Below are 25,524 nucleotides of genomic sequence, written 5' to 3' on the forward strand. Positions count from 1 at the left end.
TAGACATGTTTTTTTTTTCTTTTTTCTTCATTCTTTCTTCAATGTATATTTCCTGGCAATATAAATTGTTAAATGTTTAAATAATTACTAAAGGATGCTGTAAAAGCACCATCTTTGGAATCTTTACCAGTAAGACAGTTTTTCTGGGATTATTTTAGGTCGTAAGTTAAGGCAGAAGGTTAAAATTGCATACTTTTCTAAGAGTCTATGAATCCCAGGGTTCTGAAATCTGCTACTTCAAGCAGTGAAGTGGAGGCGCAGGTGGAGGCGCAGGTGGAGGCGCAGGTGGAGCTGCCTGCCAGTCCCGCGCCCTGCGGCCGCACTCAGCCCTTGCGCGGTCGATGGGACTGGGCGCCCTGGAGCAGGGGGCAGCGCTCGTCCGGGAGGCTATGGCGGCGCAGGAGCCCACGGCGGAGGCTGAGGCATGGCGGGCTGCAGGTCCCGAGCCCTGCCATGTGGGGAGGGAGCTAAGGATCGGCGAGAAATTGAGCACAGCAGCTGCTGGCCCAGGTGCTAAGCCCCTCACTGCTCGGTGCGGCGCCGCTCCGAGTGCTGGGCTGCGGAGTCCACGCCCACCCGGAACTCGCGCTGGCCCGCAAGCGCCGGGCGCAGCCCCGGTTGCCGCCGGCGCCTCTGCCTGCGCACCTCCTCCCAAGCTGAGGGAGCCAGCTCCGGCCTTGGCCAGCCTAGAAAGGGGCTCCCACAGTGCAGCTGCGGGCTGAAGCCAGGGTGGGGGCCAAGGCCGAGGAGGCACCGAGAGCGAGAGAGGGCTGCGAGCGCTGCCAGCTTGCTGTCACCTCTCATCATGACCTACAGTCAAACAAGGTAGGTCAGATAATTTCTTTATGGTAAGTTTTTCCAACAGAAAAGTGGCAGAAAAGTTACAATAGTATTTTTAGGTTTTCAGGGAAAAGGGGTCCTGATTTCTATAACCCCACAACCCCACCCCTCTTGGAGAAGAGGGATTCTAGTTTCTATGGCTAGCCTCAAGGGAGAATGGGACTGAGAGACAGGAGGGCAGGAGAAGGTCGAAGGAAGCTCTTGCTTCTCAGGCTGTTTTTGAAGGCTTCTTTTGGGGGTATTGTTTTCTTAGTCCCAATGCCCCCTTCCCAGGACTCAGCCCATGCTGAGTGACTGATACAAGTGGAGGTATAAATGCCTGGTCATTTTTGCCAAATGTACGATAACTCTGAAGGGTCTTGTTAGTCCTCATGGAGTCTGCAGAGGCTGTATTTTGGCCTGAAGTCCCAATGTGCCTTCTCCCTTTATTCACTCCCACTTAGTTCCTCCCCCTTCCATAGGTGCTGTTCCCAAGGTCACTTCCTAAGTAACATCATGTGCTGTAAAGTGCTTGTTAGAATCTGCTTCTATAAGAACTCATCCTGTAATATGAACCTTTTATTTTATTTTATTTTAAAAACATCAGCTTTATTTACATAAAAGTAAATTTACATGCAGTTGACCCCTGAACAACATGGGTTTGAACTTCATGGGTCTCGTACATAAACTTTTTTCAACCAAATGTGGATGGAAAATACAGTATTCATTGATGTGAAACTCCAGTATAGGGAGGGTTGACTATTCACATGTATCTAGGTTCTGCAGTTCTGACCTGGGGCCTTGAGTTTGCGTGAATTTTGGTATACGCGGGGGTTCTGGAACCAATCACCCACTATAACGAGAGACAACTGTATAGTGAAATGCACTCATTTTAAGTGTACTTAAAGTGCTGTTCCTCGAACAATCCAGGCATACTTTGGCTTTCCTGCCTTTGAAACCGGCCCAATTGTCCTATAGAACTGTTATTTATGGTTTATTTTGAATAAACATAGAAATTGGCCCTCCCAATCTTAAAACTTGAGAAAGTTACAATTATCTTATGTGAGTTGCTTTCTCAGAAAACCAACCATCAGGCCTCCCAACTAGTATCAAGGAACTGAAACTTACCAGATCACCACATCTGGACGATGAGACACTAGACCCAACACCCATCATAATTGCCCAACTAACCACCTGCTTCTGGTTGACCAATTCCTCTTTCTTACTCATCCCTAAATCCTATTTTTTTTTTCCTGCATATAGTTACATTTCTTTTCTGCCATTTAAACTCTTAATTCTAGACCATCAGGGAGATGGATTTGAGACTGGTCTCCCGTCTCCTCAGCTGCAGCGCCTTCTTCTCTGGCAATGCTTATTGTCTCAGTGACAGGCTTTCTGTACAGTGAGCAGCAGGACCTGGACTGAATCACTGGCATTTTGGTGACACCTTTGTACTTGCTCTTCCCTTTTCCTGAAAACCTTCCCCTCTGCTGTCAGTATGTGGCCTTCCATTCCTTCAGTGCCATTTTCTCATGAATACTTTCCTTTTCCACTCTATTTAGAAAAGCAAGACACTTTCACTCTGAAAACTTAGATATACAATTTTTATTTTACTAATTTCATGGTATTTATGACCTGCTGGTATGTTATATGGTAAGCTTATTCGTTTATTTCTTGTCTTCTTTTTCTACATTATAACCTCCACAGGGCATGGATTTTTGTCTGTTTTGTTCATTGCTGTATCCTCAGTAGCTATAAATATTTGTTAAATAATTGAATGAGTGAAAAAAACTGGGTTTGAATTTTCATTATATAAATACCTTGGGAGGCCGGGCACAGTGGCTCACACCTGTAATCCCAGCATTTTGGGAGGCCAAGGCGGGCGGATCACGAGGTCAGGAGTTCGAGACCACCTGGCCAACATGGTGAAACCCCGTCTCTACTAAAGATACAAAAAGTTAGCCAGGCATGGTGGCATATGCCTGTAATCCCGGCTACTCGGGAGGTTGAGGCAGGAGAGTCACTTGAACCCGGGAGGCAGAGGTTGCAGTGAGCTGAGATTGCGCCATTGCATTCCAGCCTGGGCAATAGGGCGAGACTCCATCTCAAAAATAAATAAATAACTACATACATACATACATACATACATACATACCTTGGGGAGTAATTTATTCTTTCTGCGACAGTGCTATAGAGTTATATTTCATACCTATCTTCCACAGTCATTGTAATAAAGTCAAATGTCATTAAGTGACAGTAATGGCATGATATCCTATTGAGAAAGTCACAGGAGATAAGTCTGAAAATCAGATAGGCCTTGGAAGCATTAAAAAAATATGAGAGCTGGAAGATGTGACATCGTTGAGACGTTCTGGTATGTGTATGTGCAGGTGTGTTTAATTGGAATTTTGGTTCTAAAATGTAATTCCCATCACAAGTACAGTTCACATTAACATTTAGTTCAAAGATACTCCTTCCTCTCTTTTTACTCCACCCTTGGTGAGCAGCTCTGGATTTGTGGAATACTCAGGGACACAATTTGACTATGATGCTTGGGTGAAATTTAGGAGGGGATAACAGAGAGGTTTGAAAGTTCTCCCTTTACTCTGGATCAATGGATTGATGACTTTTTGTACTTCATGTAGCTGGTGTGGTTATGTAGCCATCCGGGTAGTGGAAACAAGCAAACTTAAATGTCTTAATGACTTAAAAACCAGGTTTATTTCTTACCCATATTTCACGAGGCCATCAGTTGGAGATGTGCTCCACATTGTCCTTACTCAAGGACTGAGGGAGAATCCATCCCTGTGTTTCCACAGTTATGAAGGAATTTAGAAAACGATATGGAAATGCTTTAGCTTTTAAAGCCTCTGGCTGGAATGACACCTCTGCCAGGAATGACTTCTGTTTACATCTCATATGCCACTACTAATCACAGGGTCACAACTAGCTGTGCGGGAACAGGTAGTGTAGGAAGAGGAAAGCACCAGAAATACTTGATTAGCAGCCCTGATGGGTAGTACCACAGACAGGTTGGGCTTGAGGTCACCTTCTGCATTGGAGGGGCCTCTTGTCATCGGTAGGCCTAATTGGACCAGGGCAGGGCCCAGGGCGGAGACGGGCTTGAAATGAATTGTTAAGGTCAAATGCTCTCAGTTTTAGGTGAGTGGTTTTAGAATCTTAGCGAGGAAAAATATCCACCAAGGAACATGATTAAAAAAAAAAATCCACTCCCCTCAGGCCCCCACCCGGAGACTGATGAAGTGGTTCTGAAGCTGGACACTAAGTCACACTGTAAGAAACATTAGAAAGAAAATATCTTTGTTTGGTTCACGTTTCTATTCTCTTCATTAGAGTGGAAAAAACTCTTTGAGAGTACCTGACATATAATACTAAATACTTGGTAAATCGTTATGAGTAAAAAAAAAGAGTAACAATCATGAAACACTTAAAAAACCAATATAACCTGGCTTTCAAAACTGTCTTGGGTTAAATTTCTTAGAATGCTGTGAATTCTTACCAGGATTGGCTGTTTTATATATACAGCATGCATTTTCCTCATCAATTAGCAAGAAATGCAGAAATTAAAATTAATCAGTAGTAGCATGCTTAGGGATAATAATAAAATACCTATAGACTATCTTTTGAAAACTTTGATTTCTGAAAACCTATAACTTCTTTCATTGATTGTCTTTTTCGATAAACTTTCCACTGTATTCTCCATATCCTTGGACTGAGCGAATGATTACTTTTGTCATTTTAAGTAGTTCTTCATGGGAAGTACTTTTTTCCTTTTCTCTGAATATGACTGTCTTCTGTGATTATAATGATTGACAGCATGTTTAAAATTAAGATCATTCGGTTAGTATTCTAAGAAGTGTTCAAGAAATAGCAAATTTCCTCTTGAAATGTTTTGTGTAATGTATTAAATTTATATTGCTAGTTTAGGAATGGCTTAAAGTGCTGATAACTCTCAAATAATTAGACTGGTTATCTAAGCACTGCTGTATGTAAATGGAATATCTATTTTAGTGCACAGACACTACAAATTAACTACGAATTATCCTAAATGAAAAATTAAAATAAAATTTTATTTACATTTCATTATAATTACTTTCAGATATAATTAAAACTCTTATTCTTTTGTATTCCAGTAAGATCTTCATAATTTGTAAATACTTCCTGTATAGTTCTAGTCGTGTATACTTTAGGAAAAGTGTATGAAATTTTTTTAAAAACTAAATTTCTAGGAATAGTATATATTTTATAAAATATCACTTTTATAAAAGGGTTTACTTTTAACCCAATGAAGTATTAGTAGGTTGAGATATTTCAGAGTGAAAGAGGAATCTAAACATCACTCTATGAAATTATAGGAGTTTAAATTGCTGCAATTTTAAAATTATTTATTAATATTCTGGTTCTTTCTTGGTATAAAGTTTACATTTTTTGATAATGTTTCTTGTTGACCTGAGTTCTTTTTTTTAAAAAAGGAATTTAGCTTAATACCACATCTTGTTGAGCAAACTAAAACTTCAATGTAAACATCCAAAGAATTAACTTTCTATTTTGCGCTCTCACAGTCTGCATTTTACTTGAGCTTCTTACCTGCCTTCTGCAACTATTAATAAACTTCAACTCACTTTGGGAGGCCAAAGTGGGCAGATCACCTGAGGTCAGGAGTTCAAGACCAGCCTGGCCAACATGGCAAAACCCTGTCTCTACTAAAAAATACCAAAATTAGCTGGGGCGTGGTGGCAGGTGCCTGTAATCCAAGCTACTCAAGAGGCTGAGGCAGGGAGAATTGCTTGAACCTGGGAGGTGGAGGTTGCAGTGAAATGAGATGGCGCCACTGCATTCCAGCCTGGGCGAAAGAATGAGACTCCATCTCCAAAAACAAAAACAAAAAACAGAAAAGTTCAACTCACCTCTTCTGTGCTAACCTCCAGTAGTAATCAATGTGGTCTCAGTTATACCATTTTTAGGGAGTGAATATCAGCAAAACTAATGATATTTTCCTAAATAATTATTTACAGACAGGAAAGGTGAGAGAATTTCTAGGAACAATAGAAGAACACACCTAAGTTATAGCCAGGATTTTTGTCATTCTATGAACTGGGTTCATCTTTAATTCTGGCCAAGTTGCCTTTCAAATTAATGTCAAAGATGACCACATAGAGAGAGTGTATATCAGCTTCCCCCACCAAGCTGGTATGTATGTATGTATGTATGTATGTATGTATGTATGTGTGTGTGTGTTATGTATTTTAGGGCAACCTGAGTGTCAGCTTCTTAGATGTTCCCTAGGTCAACTGAGTTCATATTGTATTCTTACATTTAACGTAATTGGCTACAACCTCTAACCCAATGTCTCTTCTGATATCTTCAGTTGCACGAAAGCTGCTTATTCTTGGCCTGAGTTTCTAATGTTGTTTTATCCTCTTTGTTTGTTGTACCATTTATCTTCTCCTCTATTAATTCCTTTCTCATACCTGTTCTCCCACTATTCTATCTTTAAATTACTGCCATTGCCCAATTTTATTCTGCTTCCAAATTACCATCAAACATGGGCTGATTGTCTAGAAAATTTTTATTGGATATGTGGGACCAAAAAAATAAGATTGTATCATAGTACAGTATACAGTTTAAAATTGGATAATAGATATTTGCATCTGTTAGCTTTCGCTTCATGAGAAACCACCTGAGAAATTTAAGCTAACAATCGTTTTATTATTGTTCCTGAATTTGTGGGTTGACCAAGTAGTTACATGTCCATCTGAGGGCTGATTATTGTAGAATGGTTTTACTTTTAATTTGACCAGTTGGTGTTGGATGTTGACTGGGGTGATAGGGATGACTGATGGCAGTGGCCACTCCAGACAGCACAGCCGCTGCCATAACGCTGGCTGCAGCAGAGACACATGGCTGGGGCTTCATGCTTCATGGAGCCAGTGAGAGCCCTGCCCCTTCTGAATTGGAGCAGAAGCTCCCCAGGTGTTGCTGCAGCTGCCCGAGCCGTGGCTGCAGACTCACGCATCTTGCACTCTTGGGGGCCCGGGAAGGCCCCCCTGCCCTCACAGGCTCGGCAGTGCCTGCTCCCTCTGCCTGGATTCTCCCTGCTATCAGTGCCTGCTCCCATCTTGGAGCAAAGTTGGGGCTGAACCTGGGCACCACAAATGGCAGCAGGAGGCAGGCAGATTCCTGGGTGGAAGGGGGAAGGTCCCCAGTGAGACCCTACCTTTAGGCCAGGGAGGGCGTGAAGGCTGGGGGCTGGGCTGCCGGTCCCACGCAGTGGAGTGGGAACTTGTGGTGCTTTCTCTGGGCCCACCCATGGCTGCCCATGGACCAGTTGGTGTGACTTCATCCTCTCTGGGGCCCATAAAAGTCCCGGGCTCAGCCAAAGATGAGCAGATGATGGAATGACCAGCAGCAGAGAGAAGCTTCCCACTCCAGGGTCTCCGCTCTGCTAAGAGCTGCAGAGAGGATGGGATGAGCTGCCAGCAGAGAGGAACCACCCACCCCAGGGCCGCCGCCTCTCTGCTGAAGGCTGAACGCTTGTTGGAACATCCTGGCTGCAGAAAGGAGCTACCCACAGCAGGTCTCTGAGCTACTCTACTGCTCAGTAAAGCTCCTCTTCATCTTGCTCACCCTCCATTTGTCTGTGTGCCTCATTCTTCCTGGTCGTAAGACAAGAACTTGGGGCCCACCAAATGGCAAGTCTAGAAGATCTGTAACAGACACAGGACGGAAACATACCCCTTGCTCACCACATTGCTGGTGAAGAGAAGAGCTAAGGCCCTTTGGGGAACCTAGACATGGGAGCTCCCTCATTCAGGGCCATGACTCCCTCTTTGAGGCCCTATGGCTTTTGGAATCTCTGAGCTTCTGGGCGCCGCTGCATTCCCTGGTGCCAGCTGGGAAAGCTCCTTGCAGTATAGCTGGTCCAGCTGCAGCCTCGCAGAGAGCTGGCACCTGTGCCAGCACCTGGGGCTGCCTGCCACACTGCAGCAGCCAGTGTGACTGTGTGCAGTGGCCGGACCCTACACTCAATCGCTCACACACCCCTTGCGGCTCCACGTCTGGCTTACCCTTGGCAGATGTGGGATCCATGCTGGTAGTGTGATCCAAGTGCAGCCTGCCAGGCTGGCCGGGTGGGTGGAACAAGCTGGGCCTGAGCAAAAGGTGGGCAAAGGCACCACCAGCCAGAGGTTTCCGGCCAGAAAAGTGACACCCCAAAGATCCCATAACAACTGGACCATATTTTATTATTTAGCAGACTAGCCTTGGTTTTTACCATGATAGCAGCCACAAAGTTCTGAAAAGTAGGAAGAGACATGTTCTTAATATATGAGCACTTAAAAAATCTCTGCCTGTGTCAGATTTGCCATTGATCAAGGAAAGACTGAAGGCCCAGCCCAGAATCAGTGTTGGGTAGGGGATAATCAAGGAAAAGGATATAGGAAGAAGAATTATTGAGCCAACTTGCAAACAATCTACCACACGTTGTTTAACATTTTATGTATTTTTAAAAAGTGGTCATCTTTTCTTTTAGGGGACATGTATTTCAATGCATGTCTGGGCTAGCTTCTCTTCTTCTGAACTTTTTTCTTTTCACCCTGACTCAGTAAGTCAATCATGCCCAACCTCTGATTTTGTTTCTTCATTTTATGAGCACTTTTCTTTTAAAACTCTTCTTTGTCATTTAAATCCATCCCCCAAAGACCTAATTTTTGTAAACAAACCTGAAGATATGTTTATGAGTAAAACAGCTCTCTCCATGAAGGAAACCAAGTGGACAACTCAGTATTTTTCTTTCAGCTACACAAATATGAAGATTAAAATGTGAATTCCCACAAAACAGTAATAGTACTTTTATGTATTTGGTGCATAAACAAGGCTTGGGATTTCTAAACAACTTACAATAATTTTGAGTCCTCTCTGTGGGTTCTCTGTTGTTGAAAATTTTGTAGTAAGCAACCTGAAAAAAACCTTTCAGAAAAAGAATATTCTGCAACAGACTGGTACAGAAGGAGAAATGTGTTGATGATGAAAAAAAAAGCAGGAGTATTTTGAAATAGTATTACTTATTTTTTAATAATCAGCTCTTATAAAACTACCCAATTTTATTTTCAAAACCTCAGAGAACTTTGCTGTAGAGTGTTCAAATCTAATTAACAATGATGGAAACTCTAAAATCTGAAAATTTTTACTTAAGGATTAATTTTTATCCTGGGAGTAAAGTAGGATTGTGCTCCTAGACCAGGCTTCAAGGGACTTTCCTGTCATGTTGAAGTAGCAAACTGAAGATCTGGAGGTGGAATGTGTGATTTTACTTTTATGATTGCAATGGAGGGAGTAGAGTCTAGAGATCTGGTACATGTAATTATTTAGCAATCTAATCAGATACTACATTTGGGTCAATAACTGGCATAATTAAACCTCTCTGATGCCCATAGCACAGGGCTATGTGCTTGGGTTGGATTTAACTGGGTCATCCAGTTAAAATTAAGTTACAGATAGACAACAAATAATTTTTTTTAATAGTAAAAGAATGTTCTATTCATCTGAAATTCAAATCTAGTGGGGGCATTCTGTATTTTTATTTGCTATTTCTGAAAATTTTATCAGTTTAAACAATATAAAGCTTAAAAGCCAGGACATACATAAGAAATAATAACCCAGAGAAACGCATTGTGGTGGATTTAAAACATATCCACAAGTTCTTTGGCACTCCGTTGAGAGGTGGGATGTATGTCCCTTCCTTTAAATCTGATTGGATTTAATGATTCATTTGTAACCAACAGATGTACAGGAAATGCCTGCATAGCTATGGAGCCTAGGTAATAAAAAGCATTGTAGCTTCTGTCTTGCTTTTGCAGATGAACGCCCAGGAAAGAAAAAGACTACCCTAAGGCCACCATGCTATAAGGGAGCCCAGGCCACATGGAGAGCTCAAGCAGCTGCTTTAGTTGACAGCCCCAGCTCAAGTCCCACTGAGGCAGAGCCAGCATCCACCACCAGTCATGGGAGCAGGCACCCATAGCAGGGAGAAGCCAGGCAGTGGGAGCAGGCACTTCTGAGCCTGTGAGGGTCGGGGGGCCTTCCTGGGCCCCCAAGAGTTCAGGATGCATGAGTCTGCAGCCACGGTTTGGGTAGTTGCAGCGACATCTGGGGAGCTCCTGCCCCAGTGCAGAAGGGGCAGGGCTCTCACTGGCTCTATGGAACATGAAGCCCCAGCCATGTCTCTCTGCTGCAGCCAGCATGATGGCAGCAGTTGTGCTGTCTGGAGAACTCCAGCCTCCAACCCATGAGTAATTCCCAGCAGAAGCCCAGGCATTGAGGAGCACAGATAAGCTGTGTGCTATCTTAATTCTTGACTTACGGAATCCAGGAGCATAGTAAAGTGGTTTTAAGCCACAAAGTTTTGTGGTTATTTGTCATGCAGTAATAGTGACTGTAATACACATGCTCAGTATAAAATGAATGGTTAAAATAATCAGTGGTGCAGGAGCTTAGTGGAAGAAGTAGTCATCAGAGGCTTTGGTAGGGTGAGGATTCCCCTACTCTGCCCTGCCCCCACACTCAAAAGGCAGAGCTTGATAGGGCGTATAGAACGTGGGAAATGAGAAAGGGAGAGGGTGAAAGCAGAATTAATGACAGAGATCCTTGTTCTTTTTTTTTTTTTTTTTTGAGACAGAGTTGTGCTCCATCACATAGGCTGGAGTGCAGTGCAGCTCACTGCAGCCTCCATCTCCTAGATTCAAGCGATTCTCATGCCTCAGCCTCCCAAGTATCTGGGATTACAGGTGCCCGCCACCATGCCCAGCTAATTTTTGGATTTTTAGTGGAGACAGGGTTTCCCCATGTTGGCCAGGCTGGTCTTGAACTCCTAGCCTTAGGTGATCCCTCCGCCTTGGCCTCCCAATATGCTGGGATTACAGGCATGATCCACTGCACCAAGTTGAGAACCTTGTTCTTTTTCCTTTACAATTTTCTTCTTAGGATAATTGCAATTTAAAGTAAATCAGCTTGCAAAGCATTGGAAAAAAGATTAAGGGTTGAACAGAAGAAGGAATAAATTAAACTCCCATTTTAATTTCTGGGCTATGTTTCTGAGCATTTGAAGATGAAGCTGTTATGGCTGTGCATAGGACTCAATGGTCTTTAGGGAGCCTGATAAACTGAGAAACAGATTGCAGTTATTTTGCATTGGTGACCCACTAGGCTGACTTAGTCGCTTGAATTTCACTTTTCTTTAACATGCTGAAACAAGGAAATTTTAAAGTGTTCTAAAAGAACAGAAAAGTTTCATGGGAGAACAGAGGAATTTGGTGAAAAGAGGATTTTCTTAATGCCTCAGTGCCTTTTGAGAAATCTCCAAACTGCTGAATGACCAAAGATAAATGCAAAAGAAACTATGTTGTCTCTGTTTGTGGAAGGATTGTTTCTGAGCTTCACCATCTGCATTTGTTGTAGGGAAGATATTGAAGGTTGAGTCATTTTCCTTGGGGACTTGAAAATGCCTGAGAAGTTTATAATTCAAAGGATGTCTTATATTATTTCAAATAAAGTTAACATCTAGAGATTTCTATTTACATGTGAAAAAGTACACTTCTTAATTTAGAAGCGGACTTTTTGGGCAAAATTATGAGGTGGGCATTGTGGAAAAAGTCTCTCTACCCCTGTATTCTTTACTTTCTTTACTCCCTTTCCCCCACACCTCTCAGGACCTTTCCAGGACCCCTCAGCTCTCATGCCCTGTCCTGGCCAACCAGTTCCTCTCTTCCTCTGCAATAACCTGCAAGTGCTGGCTTCTCTGAGTCCTCCAGTCTTTCCTTTGAACCTATTGATGGCTCCTTCACATGCACCATTCAGATATATTTCCCCTTAGTGAGGTGTTTCTCACCTTGAATCACCCACTTTAAGTTACTCCTTTAAAAGTGCTGCTGCCTCAACCCCAAAGATTCTGGTTTAATCCGTCTGGATGGGCTCCAGCATCAGTTGATTCTACTGTGCTGTGAGCGTTGAGAACTTCTATTTTATAAGCATTGACAGGAGGCCAATGTTATAGTCATCTCCTCACCCTCTTCATCATTATTCCAGATGTCAAAATGGTAGTCCTCCTCCTTCTGGAAGCAGACAAATCACCCTCACCCCCCAGCAAGTCATATCAAGAGATCCACCTGATGGCCGGAGAAAGCTGAATTTTAGTTTGGTGCTTGAAGTGAGTCCACAGCAATTTGTATAAGGAAAGAATTTCAAACACAGACTTCAGAGGGAGAAAGAGACAGCCTTATGGGTGCTATAGAGTTCCCCATTCTAAGCTATAAGAATAATCTTTGGCCAAGTTGAAAAGGATTGAGTAGGATCGGAAAATAAGCATATATTATCTCATTTTCAGCCTAGACCTATTTATTTTCCTGTTTACTATGTAAAAACACAGTTAATGTCACATGTAATGTTAATTCTGGATTTTAATAAATTTCTCAGTTTGCTAGGGTTAAAATTTATATGGGGCACAGGAGAATCTTTCAAAGAGTCAATCAATTATGGAATTTCTTTTGGACAATCAGCAGAGGAAGATTTAGTGATGATAATGAAGTTGGAGCTTTAGGTCCTCTGGGAGGAACTCTAGAAATGTGTTCATATAGTCCTATTGTTTTTTGTAAAATTTGCATAAGAAATATGGTTTTTTCTTAAAAAGCATTTTCTTCCTCAATTGCAGAAGCTTCCGGCCTTGCTTAAATTGATTATGTCTAATCCCTGAGAACACTATGAAATAGGATAATTACTCTCTTCCTCAGAGTGAAACGTCTCTTAGTTCAGTTGTCTTTATCGTCCATTTCTTTTCTAGAAGAAAAAAAGTAACAAGAAGTCTTACCACAGAGCTTATTTTATATGACCATGTACCACTAACTATGCACAGTTGTTAAATTATTGCAAAAAATCTATCTGTTGATAAATAGCCATTGCCTCAATTACCTGAGTGCCGCCTACTACCATTCCATCGAATCCCTGCAATTCACCCAGGCCTCCCATTATCCAGAAACTAATAAGGAGCATGAAGGAGCAGTTCAGGACCTGGTCCAGTGTTATGACCACCAGCATCCATTCTGAATGGTAGATCTCTGTGCTAAATGAGTTATTAAATAAGTTGGACTCTGTGCCTGCTTAAAAACAACTTTTAAAAAATCCTGCTGTTACATATTATAGGTCAGAAGACTAAGTGTCTAATTAAATACCTTTATACAAGAAGTGGTCCTATAAAAATGCCAGTATCTTTTATAAATTATTTTTGGAAATTCATTTTGTGTTTATTTAATATCTGATTTTTATATGACAAAGAAAAGTTATGTCATGTTGAAACTAGATCTTAGTCAAAAAGAATTTGAGGAATACCTTAATAGGGCTTTAGTTTGCAACTTAGAGGTTTCTTAAAATATATTGAAATAAGGAAGCCAGCTGCTAACACAAAGGAGTACTACTCAGTAGTCACTGTGTAGGAGTTGCTGTGAGGACTAGAAAGGAGACAGCACAGATTTTCAACAATTGCTTAAATCTTTACCAAGAAATATATTGTGCAAAGTGCCATACTTAGACTCTATCTAGAGATGATCCACATTTTAGATTAGAGAGTTGTAAGCTTATGGTATTATCTTCACATTTGGCAATCTAGAAATAAATAAATCATTTGGGTTATATTTAATGCACGTGAGTGTTAAAAGTAAATGAAAAATAAATTTAGGACTAGGTTGTTTAAAATATATAAGCTTACTTTAGATCATAAACCATGATATAGCCTTTGAAAAGAGTTGATCTCACCTTATTATTTCAGCAGGTCTTTTTATTTATAAAGTAAAAAGAATCTATGGTTATATTAGATTTCTAGATTTAAAGGCCCTTTCATAAGTTTAATTACTAGTAAACAGATATAAGTAACAAAGGGAACAGATAAAATTTACTTCTGGTTAGAAAAAGTGACTCCCGTGTATTTTCAAGACAGTTTTATTTGAAGTTTCACAAATGGCCTGGAATCACACAAGGGAATACTCAAATGTGCAGATGCTATTAGTTTTTCTGCATAAAGACTTGCCTGCCTATTTATTCAACACTCAGAAAACCTTTATTGGGTGTTCACATTGTGTTACACTACAGAGACAAAAGAATGCAGATGACACGGTCCCTGACCTGTAAGACATGGTCCCAGTGGTAGAGACAAACAGGTAAACAGAAGGCTTTATTTCATATAACATGTAAGGGGTCTGCAAAAGTAAATTAGTCACTCTACATAATTATATATCTTTTTAGTATAAGATGCTGCTTGGCAGAAACTCCAAAGGAGTTTTTTCAAATCCAACACAAATTGCCTCCCACGGGTCTGACTCATCAGAAGGGATTATTCTGTCCTTATGTTAAGTGGAACCGCATTATCCCATCTTGTAGTCTAAATTCCCTGAGTACTTAATTCATACAGTAGTGGATTGATGGGGCTTCTGTATGATTTCTGTCAATCTCTCCCAATTTTCTGATTCAACTGCAGTGCTCTTCTGTTAGTATTCTTGACAATATCTGTTCTGATTCTTTAGTAATGAAAGGAAACTATAACTGGCTTCAAGTGCAGACTTGCCTAGTTTAATCCCTAGGTTTGATCCCAAATTCCACCAGCAGGTGATAGGGAAGTCAAAAAGAGCTAACCTATTTGTGATTGTTTGGGGATGACACTGCAAGTACAGTAATGATTTTAACGCTTCTGGGTAGATAACACCTTCTATATTTTTAACAATACTTGTGCCCAGTCTTTTTCCCTGGAAGACTCTCAGGGGCATAGAACTCTCTCTGTCTCCTAAGCAATCAGTGTACATTAATGGTGTTGTGTGTAGATACGTTTAATTATTGGGTAGAATTTATTCCTGTTTCTCCCAAGAGGGTCAACTGAACCTCCTTCTAGGTGGGCACCATCCTTGGCATTCACAGTTATCTTTAGAGGCAAGGCCTCTGGGTCACCTCATCCTTTTATGCTTTCAGTTCCTAACTGGGTGGATTAGCAGATTCAAGTACACTGTCCAGAGAGGCAGAACAGTGTGTGTGTGAAAGAGATGTCTGTTTTGACAAATGTATCAACTACCCTTTTTCGACTCATTTTCTGATTCACTCTTTCTTTTTCTTTCTGTGTCAGGCATAAAACCTCTGCCACCCTGACCAGGAGTATAATTTATCCAAAACACCTCCATGTGGCTGTGATTATTTCATTGGATTCACTTGATTTGCCCTGTCCTTATTTTTTTTCCTGTATTTTGTATGCAGAAAACATCTCCAGAATATCCAGTCCTGGATGGGGAGTAGCTGTCTTTTGTCAGCATAATCATACTTTTACTCAATTCAAAATTGAAATAATCTAAAACCACCTCTTAATTTTCAGTCACGGAAGCTGGTGTTGGGAAGATATGTAACCAAGTTCAAGTGTAAATGCACCCCATGTGGATATAGGAATCTAGCACCATTTAAATCTTAATACTCAAATATTTATATACTTGCAAAACTTTTGCCCATAATTCATTCTTTGAACTGAACACCTGCTATAATGAATATGCTTGTGCATGACCAAAATCATTTTTGTTGGCTAAAACTCGGAGAGAAACTGTAGAGCATGCTACGTCTCAGTTGTTCTCCCAGTAGGATTACAGCATGTATGCTTGTGTTGTTTAAGGTATTTGCATTATTGCTATCAGCTTTATGACTTTTTTCCTGAGAGTTTAGCCTTAAGCTTTCCAGTGGTTGCTTCTCTGAGGTGCTTGGGGGCACTATCAAGCTGGCATCAAAATTAGAGTAAAAGTGTTTATTTGATTTGAGGTCAGAGGATGTTTAGCTAACATTTGAAATACTCTAATCAGGCATACACTGACCACAAGCAGTTAGTTAGCATTTGAAAGAACCTAATCAGGAGTGCACTCTCCAGAGGCACCTGCTACTAGCACTCTCATATCTTGCGCTCGGATGAGCACTGGTAGTGTCCTAATTATGTTGTAAGCAATGTTAGAAATGATTCTTCACTGGTGGAATGAGAATGCTCAAGATGTATGAATTGGTTAGAAATGTTGCATAGGCACAACTGACTTAACTTAAAAAGAGACTAAATTTCCAGTGAACCAGGCGGCTTGACTAGTGGTTCTTGACTAGGGTGATTTTGCCTCTCAACCTCCTGTCCCAAAATATTTAGCAATGTCTGGAGACATTTTTGGATGTCACAGCTTGGGGGAGAGGCTGCTACTGACATCTAGTGGGTAGACACCCAGGGCATTGTGGAAAACCCTACAATGTATAAAATCTCATCACTCACCCGCAATGAAGAATTATACAACCCAGAATATTGGTAGTGCCAAGGTTGAGAAACCCTAGCCTTGACCCATCAGGGTGGTATCCCAGGTCTAGGATGCTATTTGGTCCCATGTGTAGCCATTAACTGAGGATTCTGCCACCTGGTTCTGACTAGAAATTTAGCTGACTCCTGCTGCCAGAATACTGCTGCAATTCTCTCAAGTGAATCTTTGATGGAACATGATAGTTGGAGTTCCCAAGAGGTCAGATAACTGGGACTTAACTGTTTTTGTGCCTGCTTGCTAATATATGCTTGAGTGTGTTACAGAATTCGATCTGAGACTTACACTTATTGTAATAGAACACCTGGTAGACTAAGAAATTTTGAGAATGAAGACCTATGGCCCTTATCTACCCTTCATTATTAGGGAGTATTTATATTTATCGAAATATCCTAATGATTGTGCATGACTAATTTTGTTTAGGTTAGTTCTAAAAAGAGTAAGTCCAGTTTCAACCTTTTAACACATTGATGACCCACCCAGTATCTTAAGGAACTATTGGCATTCTTAAATATTTGTTTTGTATATTCAATAGGTTATACTGAGCATCTTCTATGTATGAGGCATTGTTATAGTTCCTGTGGACGTAATGGTGAGCAAAAATAGACACAGGGCTTGCTTATTGTGGGTGATATTAGAAATATGTCTTAGATCCAATTGTGAACACAACTGAGTTGTTTCGCTAGTAGGCAAGTCATTTCCAGTGCAAATTTAAATACTGTTAGGAAAAAAAGAATTTAAATACTGTTAGGAAAAAAAGAATTCAGTTCTAACCTTCTTTAATAGGTTTTATAATCTTAGACATTCAGATTTGACCACTTAGAAAGGATGAGATACTTTTTAAATACTAGGTGACAGATAATATGAAAAAGGGTCATATGGTTGTTCATTTTTAAGACCTGCAGTGATATTTAAGTATATTTTTGCTGAGAAAATTTAGACAGAAGTAATGTGTTTCAGGGGAAGGTTAATTTCTTCAGCACTTTAGAATCTTTCTAAATATTCAGAATTTAAAATGTAGCAGAATTTATGGAAATTTAAAACTCCAGGAACTTTTTGTTCACCTGTGAGAGAAAGATCAATGGACAAGAATCACTTTGAAATGTGCTAAAGATCAAAAGTAAAGATCCCTGAGCCACTTACTCCAGATGAAAAGATGAATCTTTACAAAACTGGAGAGAGAAAAGCTCAACTCTGGTTTTATTTTACCCAGCGCTCTCTTTTGCCCTGTTTTGTGCTGTAGTGAACAGATGATGAGAAGGAAATGAATTCAGACTTACTTACTTGCAAATAGACATATTCTACAAAGCTTTGGTTTGAGTAAGGATACTTAATTGCAAAGCAATGCTACCAATTTTTCATCCTTCACATTCCAAACTGATACTATCAAAGCCACATTCTGTTAAAACACAGTCACTGCTTGGTTAAAAACATTCTCCCAATATGTTGAGAGTTTATTTGATTTTCTTCCTTGTGATTCAGATGTTATTCAAAGTCACATCAAGTTGTTTTCTCTCTCATGCTAAATGTCTTCTTTAGTTGTGTGGTATATTAAACAAACATTGCCTGCATATTTAGTGTTTTTAATTCACACAAAGATTAAATCCATTGCTTATGTAATGAATGTATTAGACATTTAATTTTTTAAAAATTGAGTTATTGTGGCTCAGAAATTCCCCAGTGAACTCTAGACAAATGTAACTAGATACAACATCAAGACTAGGAAAGGGGAAGTCAGTAGAACTTGTCTAAACCCGATCAGCCATCGATTTGATTTTTTCTTAGTTTCATCTGTAAATGGCAATTAACTTTCTTTATATTCTTAAAGAACTAATTCTTAGTTAGTGCATAGAAAAGTTGGTACCTCACTTAGTTATAACCATGTGGAATAACTTTAGAATTTAGTTATTTGTGCAATAGTGAAAAATGTCGAATCATTTTAGTTTAAATTGTAGAGATAATTTCTCATTCTTTTATGATTAGACCTGGAAGATTGATGGTCTCTGTATTGGACCTGTTAAAAGAGTGGATAAAGCTTGAAAAGAGTGCTGTGTTGGAGAGGTTCTAGGCTGTCATGGAAGTACCCAAGGACTGACGTATGTTAGAAGGACATTTATTTCAAGTTATAAGAGTCAGGGCAGGGGACTCCAACTAGGATTGTCCTGAGGAGCAAGGTCATAGCTCATCATTATCCTCAGAATAAAGTCAAACTCCTTAATATGAAACACAAGATCTTGTGTGACCTGGTTCCTGCTTACTGTTCTCAGTGCCCCAATAATGCTGACCTGCAGGCATTTGCCTACGTGGTCTCTTTGTCTGGAGCACTCTGTGCCTTTTAAATTTTTCACTGAGCTAATTACCACTCATCTTTTTGTGGCTTAAGTGCCTTTTCCTTTGTGAAAAGCTTTACACCCACCACCCCTGCCAAACTGGGTTACATACCCTTTCATTATGCTTTAGTAGTGCTTTGTTTTTATCTCTTCATATATTAAATTATAATTAATGGATTACTTGTCCACACTTATAACCAGACTTTAGGATAGGGCAACCACTGTATCTTTCTTACTATTGTATTCCAGTATTTGACACATAATATGCATCTGACAAACATTTATCGAATTGATGAATGCATAAATAAATAAATATCAGTGTAAAATAGTGATTTTCATCTAGGGGCCATTGATCTTGCCTACTAGGGTATCTTCAGCAATGTCTGAAGACGTTTTTGATTGACAAGGTTAGAGAGGGGTGGTGTTGGCGGTATCTAGACAGTAGAGGCCACTGTAGGATGTAAACGTCCTATAATGCATAACAAAGACTTGTGTGGTCCAAAATGTCAATAATGCTGAGATTGAGAAACCTAGCTACAAATAATACCATGTTCAGTGTAACATGTAACAGGCAATGCAAAGTTGTCCTCAGAGGAAAGTAGTAGAAAAAATAGACAGTCAAAGTAAATAATTGGGAGGTTTGGAAGCAGTTTAAGACAAGGAACAAGAAGCGTGATTCAGAAGCAAAGTCATGGAGAGCAAGAGGCGCCAATCTTCCCTTGATGGTGGTCTGCGTGGTGGGCTGAGTAGAGAAGTGCACAAGGTTCAGGCTGGGATGTGTTCTCTAAAATATTTATCGTCCTTTTTTTATCCCTTCTAGTTAATTGCTCTTTTACATTGCCTTGACTTCTCCTTAATGTCCATAAGATATTTTTGTCACTCAATTTTGAAGTTTAAAAAAAAAATATTCTATTTGAATATTATAGATTTACTTGGGATGAATACTGAAAATGAATACCTCATAATTTATAGGAGAAAGATGGGGGAGATAGAACCGAAAGTGCTTCTAATATGGGAAATGAGAAAACATTCAGTATTTTGACCTGTCTTAGAAATAGGTATACATTATTCTATATCATCTATATAATAACTTTTCGATCACAGTTTACACATGGTCAAGCGTGGTAATACCATTTTTTTCTACATGTATATATGAAATGCATCTAAATTTAAATCAAATCACCTTTCAAAATCATGTTATTGTAACAAATGGGACCAATTAGTAAACAAGAATATGTTTAAAATATCACATAAGGACAGATGATATTTAACTGGCTTTGTGATTTATGATCTATTATTCTGATTACTAATCAGACTTACTGTATCTATGGGAACAAAGAGGAAAATTATTTTTGCCACCAGCGTATATACAAAGATGAGAAATATTTTGCTTCTCTGAATAATCAGCACAGATACTGCCCTTCTTGTTTTCCTTGTGTTATTATCTATTTTTGCCAGGAGAAAAGCAAAGTCATGTGGGTGGGGAATAGAAAATGTAAGATTAAGAAAGTGGACTGAAAACCCACTTTCTTAAAGGTGGTTATAGATTATCAATTTTTTAAGAGTTCTGAATCGCTTTCAGAATGAGGAAATAAAAGTGCTCAAACCTAGGTAGTTCTTAAGACAAATCTGTTATTTGACTCATGAATATGATCACTTTCTGTGGTTCATATACAAATTTTTATATGTGAATTTTAATGGAGAAATCTCTGAGGACATTGAAGAATAAAAATTTCCCAAATAGGAGTGAGACTCCCAAAATACACTTCATAAAAATAACACGCCATGAATTTTTGAATGAGATACTTTATGGGACACGTTGCTATCACAAATCTAATTTTCATCAGGATCTCTAGTGTGATGAAATTTCCTGGAAGATGTCAATTCTTTCCAGGTGATTGTTGCCAAATATTAAAGACTAAATGGGACATACATGAGAGTTGGAGCTGAAATGCAATTCCTGCCAATTTATATCCAGTTCTTATTCTCCTACTGAAGTTAAAACATTACTGTGTTCCTCTATTTAGGTTTTAAAAGCTTTTGCTTTATAACATTTTTCAAAAAATCAAGAAGTTGAAGAACCCTCTTACTTTTTTTACGTGAGGTTTATTGTTTGATTTTGTTTTGTGTATTTTTGTTTTTGTAGAACCAGCTCAAAAACAAAGCTTTTCTCATATCACCTTTCACAGTGGATTGATTCTGTTCTGTTTGTGGAGTTAATGATTGGGCTGGGTTTTCCTCCTGTGCTCAAGATAGCTTGAGGCACTTGCACTTGGATGAGGACAGAGGAGAGCCAATGCCCTGGTGTAGGCAGGCTTTCTGCTGAGAGGTGAGCCTCAACCACAAGTGCTGACAGTTGCTGGCAAGAGACTCCCATCACCCTAGGAGGGCAGAGTTCACTTTGGAGAAGTCTCTGACTCTTCTCTGGCACATCCTGTCAATTCCCTTTTAGATGGTGAGCATTGCACAGCTGTCTCAGACACTAGTGGCCTGAGGAGGTGACGACAGCCATCATCTGTCTCACTTACACACATCTCTCACATATGACTTACAGTACGATGTCCAAGTGATTATTATTATCTTCTTTTTAAAGACAAGGAATCTGGGTCTGTAAGTTAAGTAGTTTGCCTGTGAAGTCACAGAGATAGTCAGCAGTAGAGCTAGAATTCAAACTGAAGTCTAAGTCCAACACTGCTGTGCTTTCTCTCTGCAACTCCTTGTGACTCCTTGCAAGGTCTCTAGAGCTGCCTTTTTAACTAACAGAGATAGTCAGCAGTAGAGCTAGAATTCAAATTGAAGTCTCTCTAAGTCCAACACTGCTGTGTTCTCTCTCTGCAACTCCTGTGGCTCCTTGCAAGATCTCTAGAGCTGCCTTTTTAACTAATAGGAGAAAGTAGCATTGGCCAGCTTTCCAAATGATATCACGTAATATCTCTGATTTCTTATCAGGAAATCAGAGGTTGAAGGATTTAATAATATTATTGAATCTCTTGATAGGAATTGTGACCCAATTCTTGTTAATTTTGAGTTCCAAGTTTTAAATCATCCCAATTTCAACTTCTTCTGTGCAAAACTTTAATCACAATATGCTTACCTCAGGTGGGTCTTCTGTGGAACACTTCATAGGTGATTTTTAAATTCATGTGAAACATTGTATAATGAAGGCAAAAACCTGTCACTGATTGGGAATACAGTATAGCAGAAATATATGACTGTTTTTTTGGTGTGAATAATGCAGAAAAATTGCACTGGAAAAAGTTAAACAGGCAAGGAAGACTTTATTCAAGGCTATTTCAACAGAGGAGAGAGATTGAACTCAACTTCCCCAAAACAAAGGGCTGGAGAGTTTTTAAGAGCCGGGGTGAGGAGAATCATAGGTTGCCTGTGTTTGCTAATTGGACTCACCCAAAGGAAAAGTAAACTTTCCATATCTTCATGACAGGAGGCAGGTTTACAACTTAGAGCAAGGCATCCATGGATGATAATGATTGCATTTTGGACGGATGGCTTCCAGCTCCTTGAGAAAGGCATTTTGCTCTTACGTCTGCAGTTGAAGAAAGAAAAGCCAGATGTTTCAGATAAATAGTGAAACAGATTTCTACTATATCTTTATAATAATTTTAAGTGGTCAGTTTGCATATATTATTCTGATAATTTCCTCAATTATTGAATTTTCTTTGATTATAGATATTTTGCTGTTCTCTTTCAATTCTTATTAAATGCGTAATAGCTGAATCATATAATGTCAGCTATTGAAAAAAGAACAGCCTCTCTTATTAAAAACAAAACCCAGAAGCTCCGTGGATTTTACCACTGGAAGGAGATGATTTTTGAAGAGGAGAGCAGGTGAACAAGCAGCTGCTTCTTTGTTCTCCTGGATTTATCTTTGTCTTGGAGTTCTTCTGTTCTAATCACTCCCACCATCATCAAACCATTCTCTGGGGCTATGCTGTAGTTTTTTTAAAGGTCTGGTTCAAGCGTAAAAAGGAACCCCATTTTCAGTTCTTTTTATTACAATTAATATAGCATGAAATATTCAAATATCAGCCAAACACAGAACCACAAAAATAAGGATACAAGCATAGAAAAATGTGGGAAACAAAAATGATCTGACTTAACACAGGGTACATCTCTGATCCTATGGTCACTAGTGTTTTTCCAAGTCCCATAGGCTCTGTCCGCCAGCTTAGTAGTAAGTTTCTTATAACTGGGTCTCTCCCTTTGGTCTCAACTCAAGCTTTCTCCTGTGTGTTCTGTGGTATAGACCTTAGCCCCATTAGGGCACTCTCTTCCCTGCAGACGTCTGAGATTTTGCATTTGTGCATCATTGTACAAGCTGTTCCCCTTGGCCCGAGTGGCACTCTCCCATCTTTTTTGTCCGTATATCCTTACTCATTCTTGAGCTCTCACATATTGATCAATCCTTAGTGTTTCAGACTTCCACAAAATTAATTGCTTTCCTGTTTCTGTAGTGCCTTTGATATTATTTAAAAATTTCAGTTATGCTGTGTTATTTTTTAATCTGGTATCTATCCCCTTTGTTAGGCCTGGGTTCCTTGGAAGCAGAGACTACATCTTAATGACCATCTGCGTGTAGCATAGCAACAAGCACATACCAGGCATTCAAAATCTTTTTGCTAAATTACATTGATCAATTTTTCTGCCCTTTTGGAGGAGATGTCCACATTTTCATGCCAACTGACACAACTTTGAAGATTCTTTCCCAGTTCATTGCTTTATATTTCCAACTCCTTGGAAGTATCCATCTAACCAGACATTTTGATCCTTGCCACCTTTGCATTTAAAGCCAGGAAGACCTATCAAATGAAATCCTGAGGTGCAAGTGGATGGTTAGGGTGGAGGGGGCTGTCAGGTAATTTGCTTTATTTTTAATATTAAGCTAAACATTTTAAAATTCTACTACATAAAATTACATGCTTTGGTATGTAATTCAATATTTCCTTATTGTCAGTTTTACCTGGAGCAGTTGGAGAGCTTGCTTTAGTATTGTATTTTAAAAACGCATAGGATTTCTATTTTTCTTAGTATCTCAAACCACATAACAAAACTATTCTGCCTCCCCCAGGTGATATAGCAGGGGGGTTAATATGGAAGCCGCCCTCGACTGGATTGAGATCAGCTTACGTTCTGGTTGAGTCTCTAGTGAGCTCTCCAGTTGCTAGCCCTGTGATTTCACTGCCCTAGGCTTCTGTTTCTTCAGCTGTTTCTGTCCAGCTAAAATAGTCTAAGGTTTTCCAAGTACAGGTTTTTCTTTTTGGGTATCCTATACTAACTTGGTTCTGATTTCTCAATCTGATATTTTCTTTGATTTCTACATAACAGGGAAGACTGACAGTTAACCAATGTGAGATATAGTGAATTATAACATAGAAATAATAGATCGATTTGATTTCTGACGTGGGTGCAGGTCTCCCAATTATTACTTTAGGTAAAAATGAGAAGCATGCTGGAGGGCGCACACACAGGGGCATTTGTGTGCAAAGACCCTTCATTGGAGAATACGTTTGCTTAGCCGGTGCTATCTTTTGAATGCACAGAGCCTTTTTGCATGCGAGCGAGTCTGCAGCTATTTTCTTTGGCAAGAGAGAGTCTACCTGAGGCCCTTTGAGTTTTGTACCCAATTCTGTTCTTGTCTGAGTCTACACCTGAAGAATTAAACCTGTGAGACTACTCCAACAATCCTTAGTTTTTCTTTGCCAGGTCTTTTGGGAAGATAGGGTGGTCTTCACTGACTTTGTGCAACAATTATGAAAATAGGTATCTTCCAGGGGCTAAAATTTGCTTTGGTATAATTAAAACTAGCTAGCAGGTACAGCTTTAAATCACTTGTTTTATTGTCATCAGACTCAATTTATGAAGAAAATGATGACTGTCTATGTGGTCAACAGCCATGGTTATCTTATTAGATGTTATCTGATATGGTCAGCAATACTGAAAGCTGTAGGATGGTAAGGTACTTCAGACTGGGAGAGTAAGAGTGACAAGATATAGGAAAGAGGCATATATATTTTACAGCTGGGAGATGATTTTTTGCAAGGCACGCAATTTATATGGAATAATGGGAAAAAAGGGACAATAATTACTTGTCTTCCCAAAAGGTAAGTAATGAAGTTAAGTGACTAAGGCCATTGTTGAGCAGGTATCAAGAAGAGGATGTTTACAAATGCTGTTAAAGGGAAGTGCACCTTTATTAAATATCCCTTGGCTCTTAGTGATACATTTTAATTAAAAACCTACATTATTCCTGGTACTTACAGTGGCACTAAGTACTAAGCACATTGAAAATGGATTGACTGAAAGCCAGTCTTCCATTTAAGTTACAGTAAAATCTTTCTCAACCTTGCTATGGGCTGAATTGTTTCCCCTGGCTCTCCACCCCCAAATTCAGTGCCGAAGTTCTAACCTGCAGCATTTCAGATTGTGACTATATTTGGAAGTAAAGTCTTTAAAGAGATAAAATGAAGTGATCAGGTGGGCACTAATCTGATATGACTGGTATCCCTATAAGAAGAGAAAATTTGGACACAGACAGGCACAGAAGGCAGACCATGTGAAGACTCAGGGAGAAGACAGCTACCCATAAGCCAGCGAGAGAAGCCTCAGATGAATCCAATCTGGATCTGATTTCTAGCCTTCAGAACTGTGAGGAAATAAATTTCTGTTGTTTAAACTTCCTACCTGGTCTGTGGTACTTTGTTATGGTACTCCCAGCAAACTACTAATTAATATAAGGTCACATTCTGAGGTACTGAGGGTTAGGACATCAATGTATCATTTTGGGCGACGCAATCCAACCATAAGAAATTCTGTTATATAGTGAATTCCTTGTTAAGGAAGGGCAAATTTAGGAAATTCAAATGATTAATTGGTGTGTTTATTTTTAGTTATCAAAGGAGTAGTTATAGTTTGTTTTGAAAATGTTGTTAGCCTGAATGAAATGGAAACAGGGTCTGTGTATCTGCATTTAATGAAGTCAC

At 39.7% G+C, this 25,524-nt stretch overlaps 1 protein-coding gene across 4 annotated transcripts in view; it reads left to right on the forward strand.

The window, feature by feature from the left end:
* The first annotated feature begins 670 nt into the window (after nucleotides 1-670).
* The window catches only part of PDE1A (phosphodiesterase 1A), a 465,582-nt gene continuing 440,728 nt past the window's right edge, over nucleotides 671-25,524 (forward strand). For all 4 annotated transcript variants that reach the window (XR_009214035.1, XM_058440471.1, XM_058440478.1 and 1 more), the window contains exon 1: nucleotides 671-825. Coding sequence is in view for 3 of the 4 variants with exons in the window: in XM_058440471.1 (XP_058296454.1) it covers nucleotides 806-825 (20 nt within the window). In the remaining variant the exon portion in view is untranslated. The remainder of the gene's footprint in view (nucleotides 826-25,524) is intronic.

The sequence above is a fragment of the Hylobates moloch genome, unplaced genomic scaffold, assembly GCF_009828535.3.
Source record: "Hylobates moloch isolate HMO894 unplaced genomic scaffold, HMol_V3 SCAFFOLD_1, whole genome shotgun sequence".
Lineage (NCBI taxonomy): Eukaryota > Metazoa > Chordata > Mammalia > Primates > Hylobatidae > Hylobates > Hylobates moloch.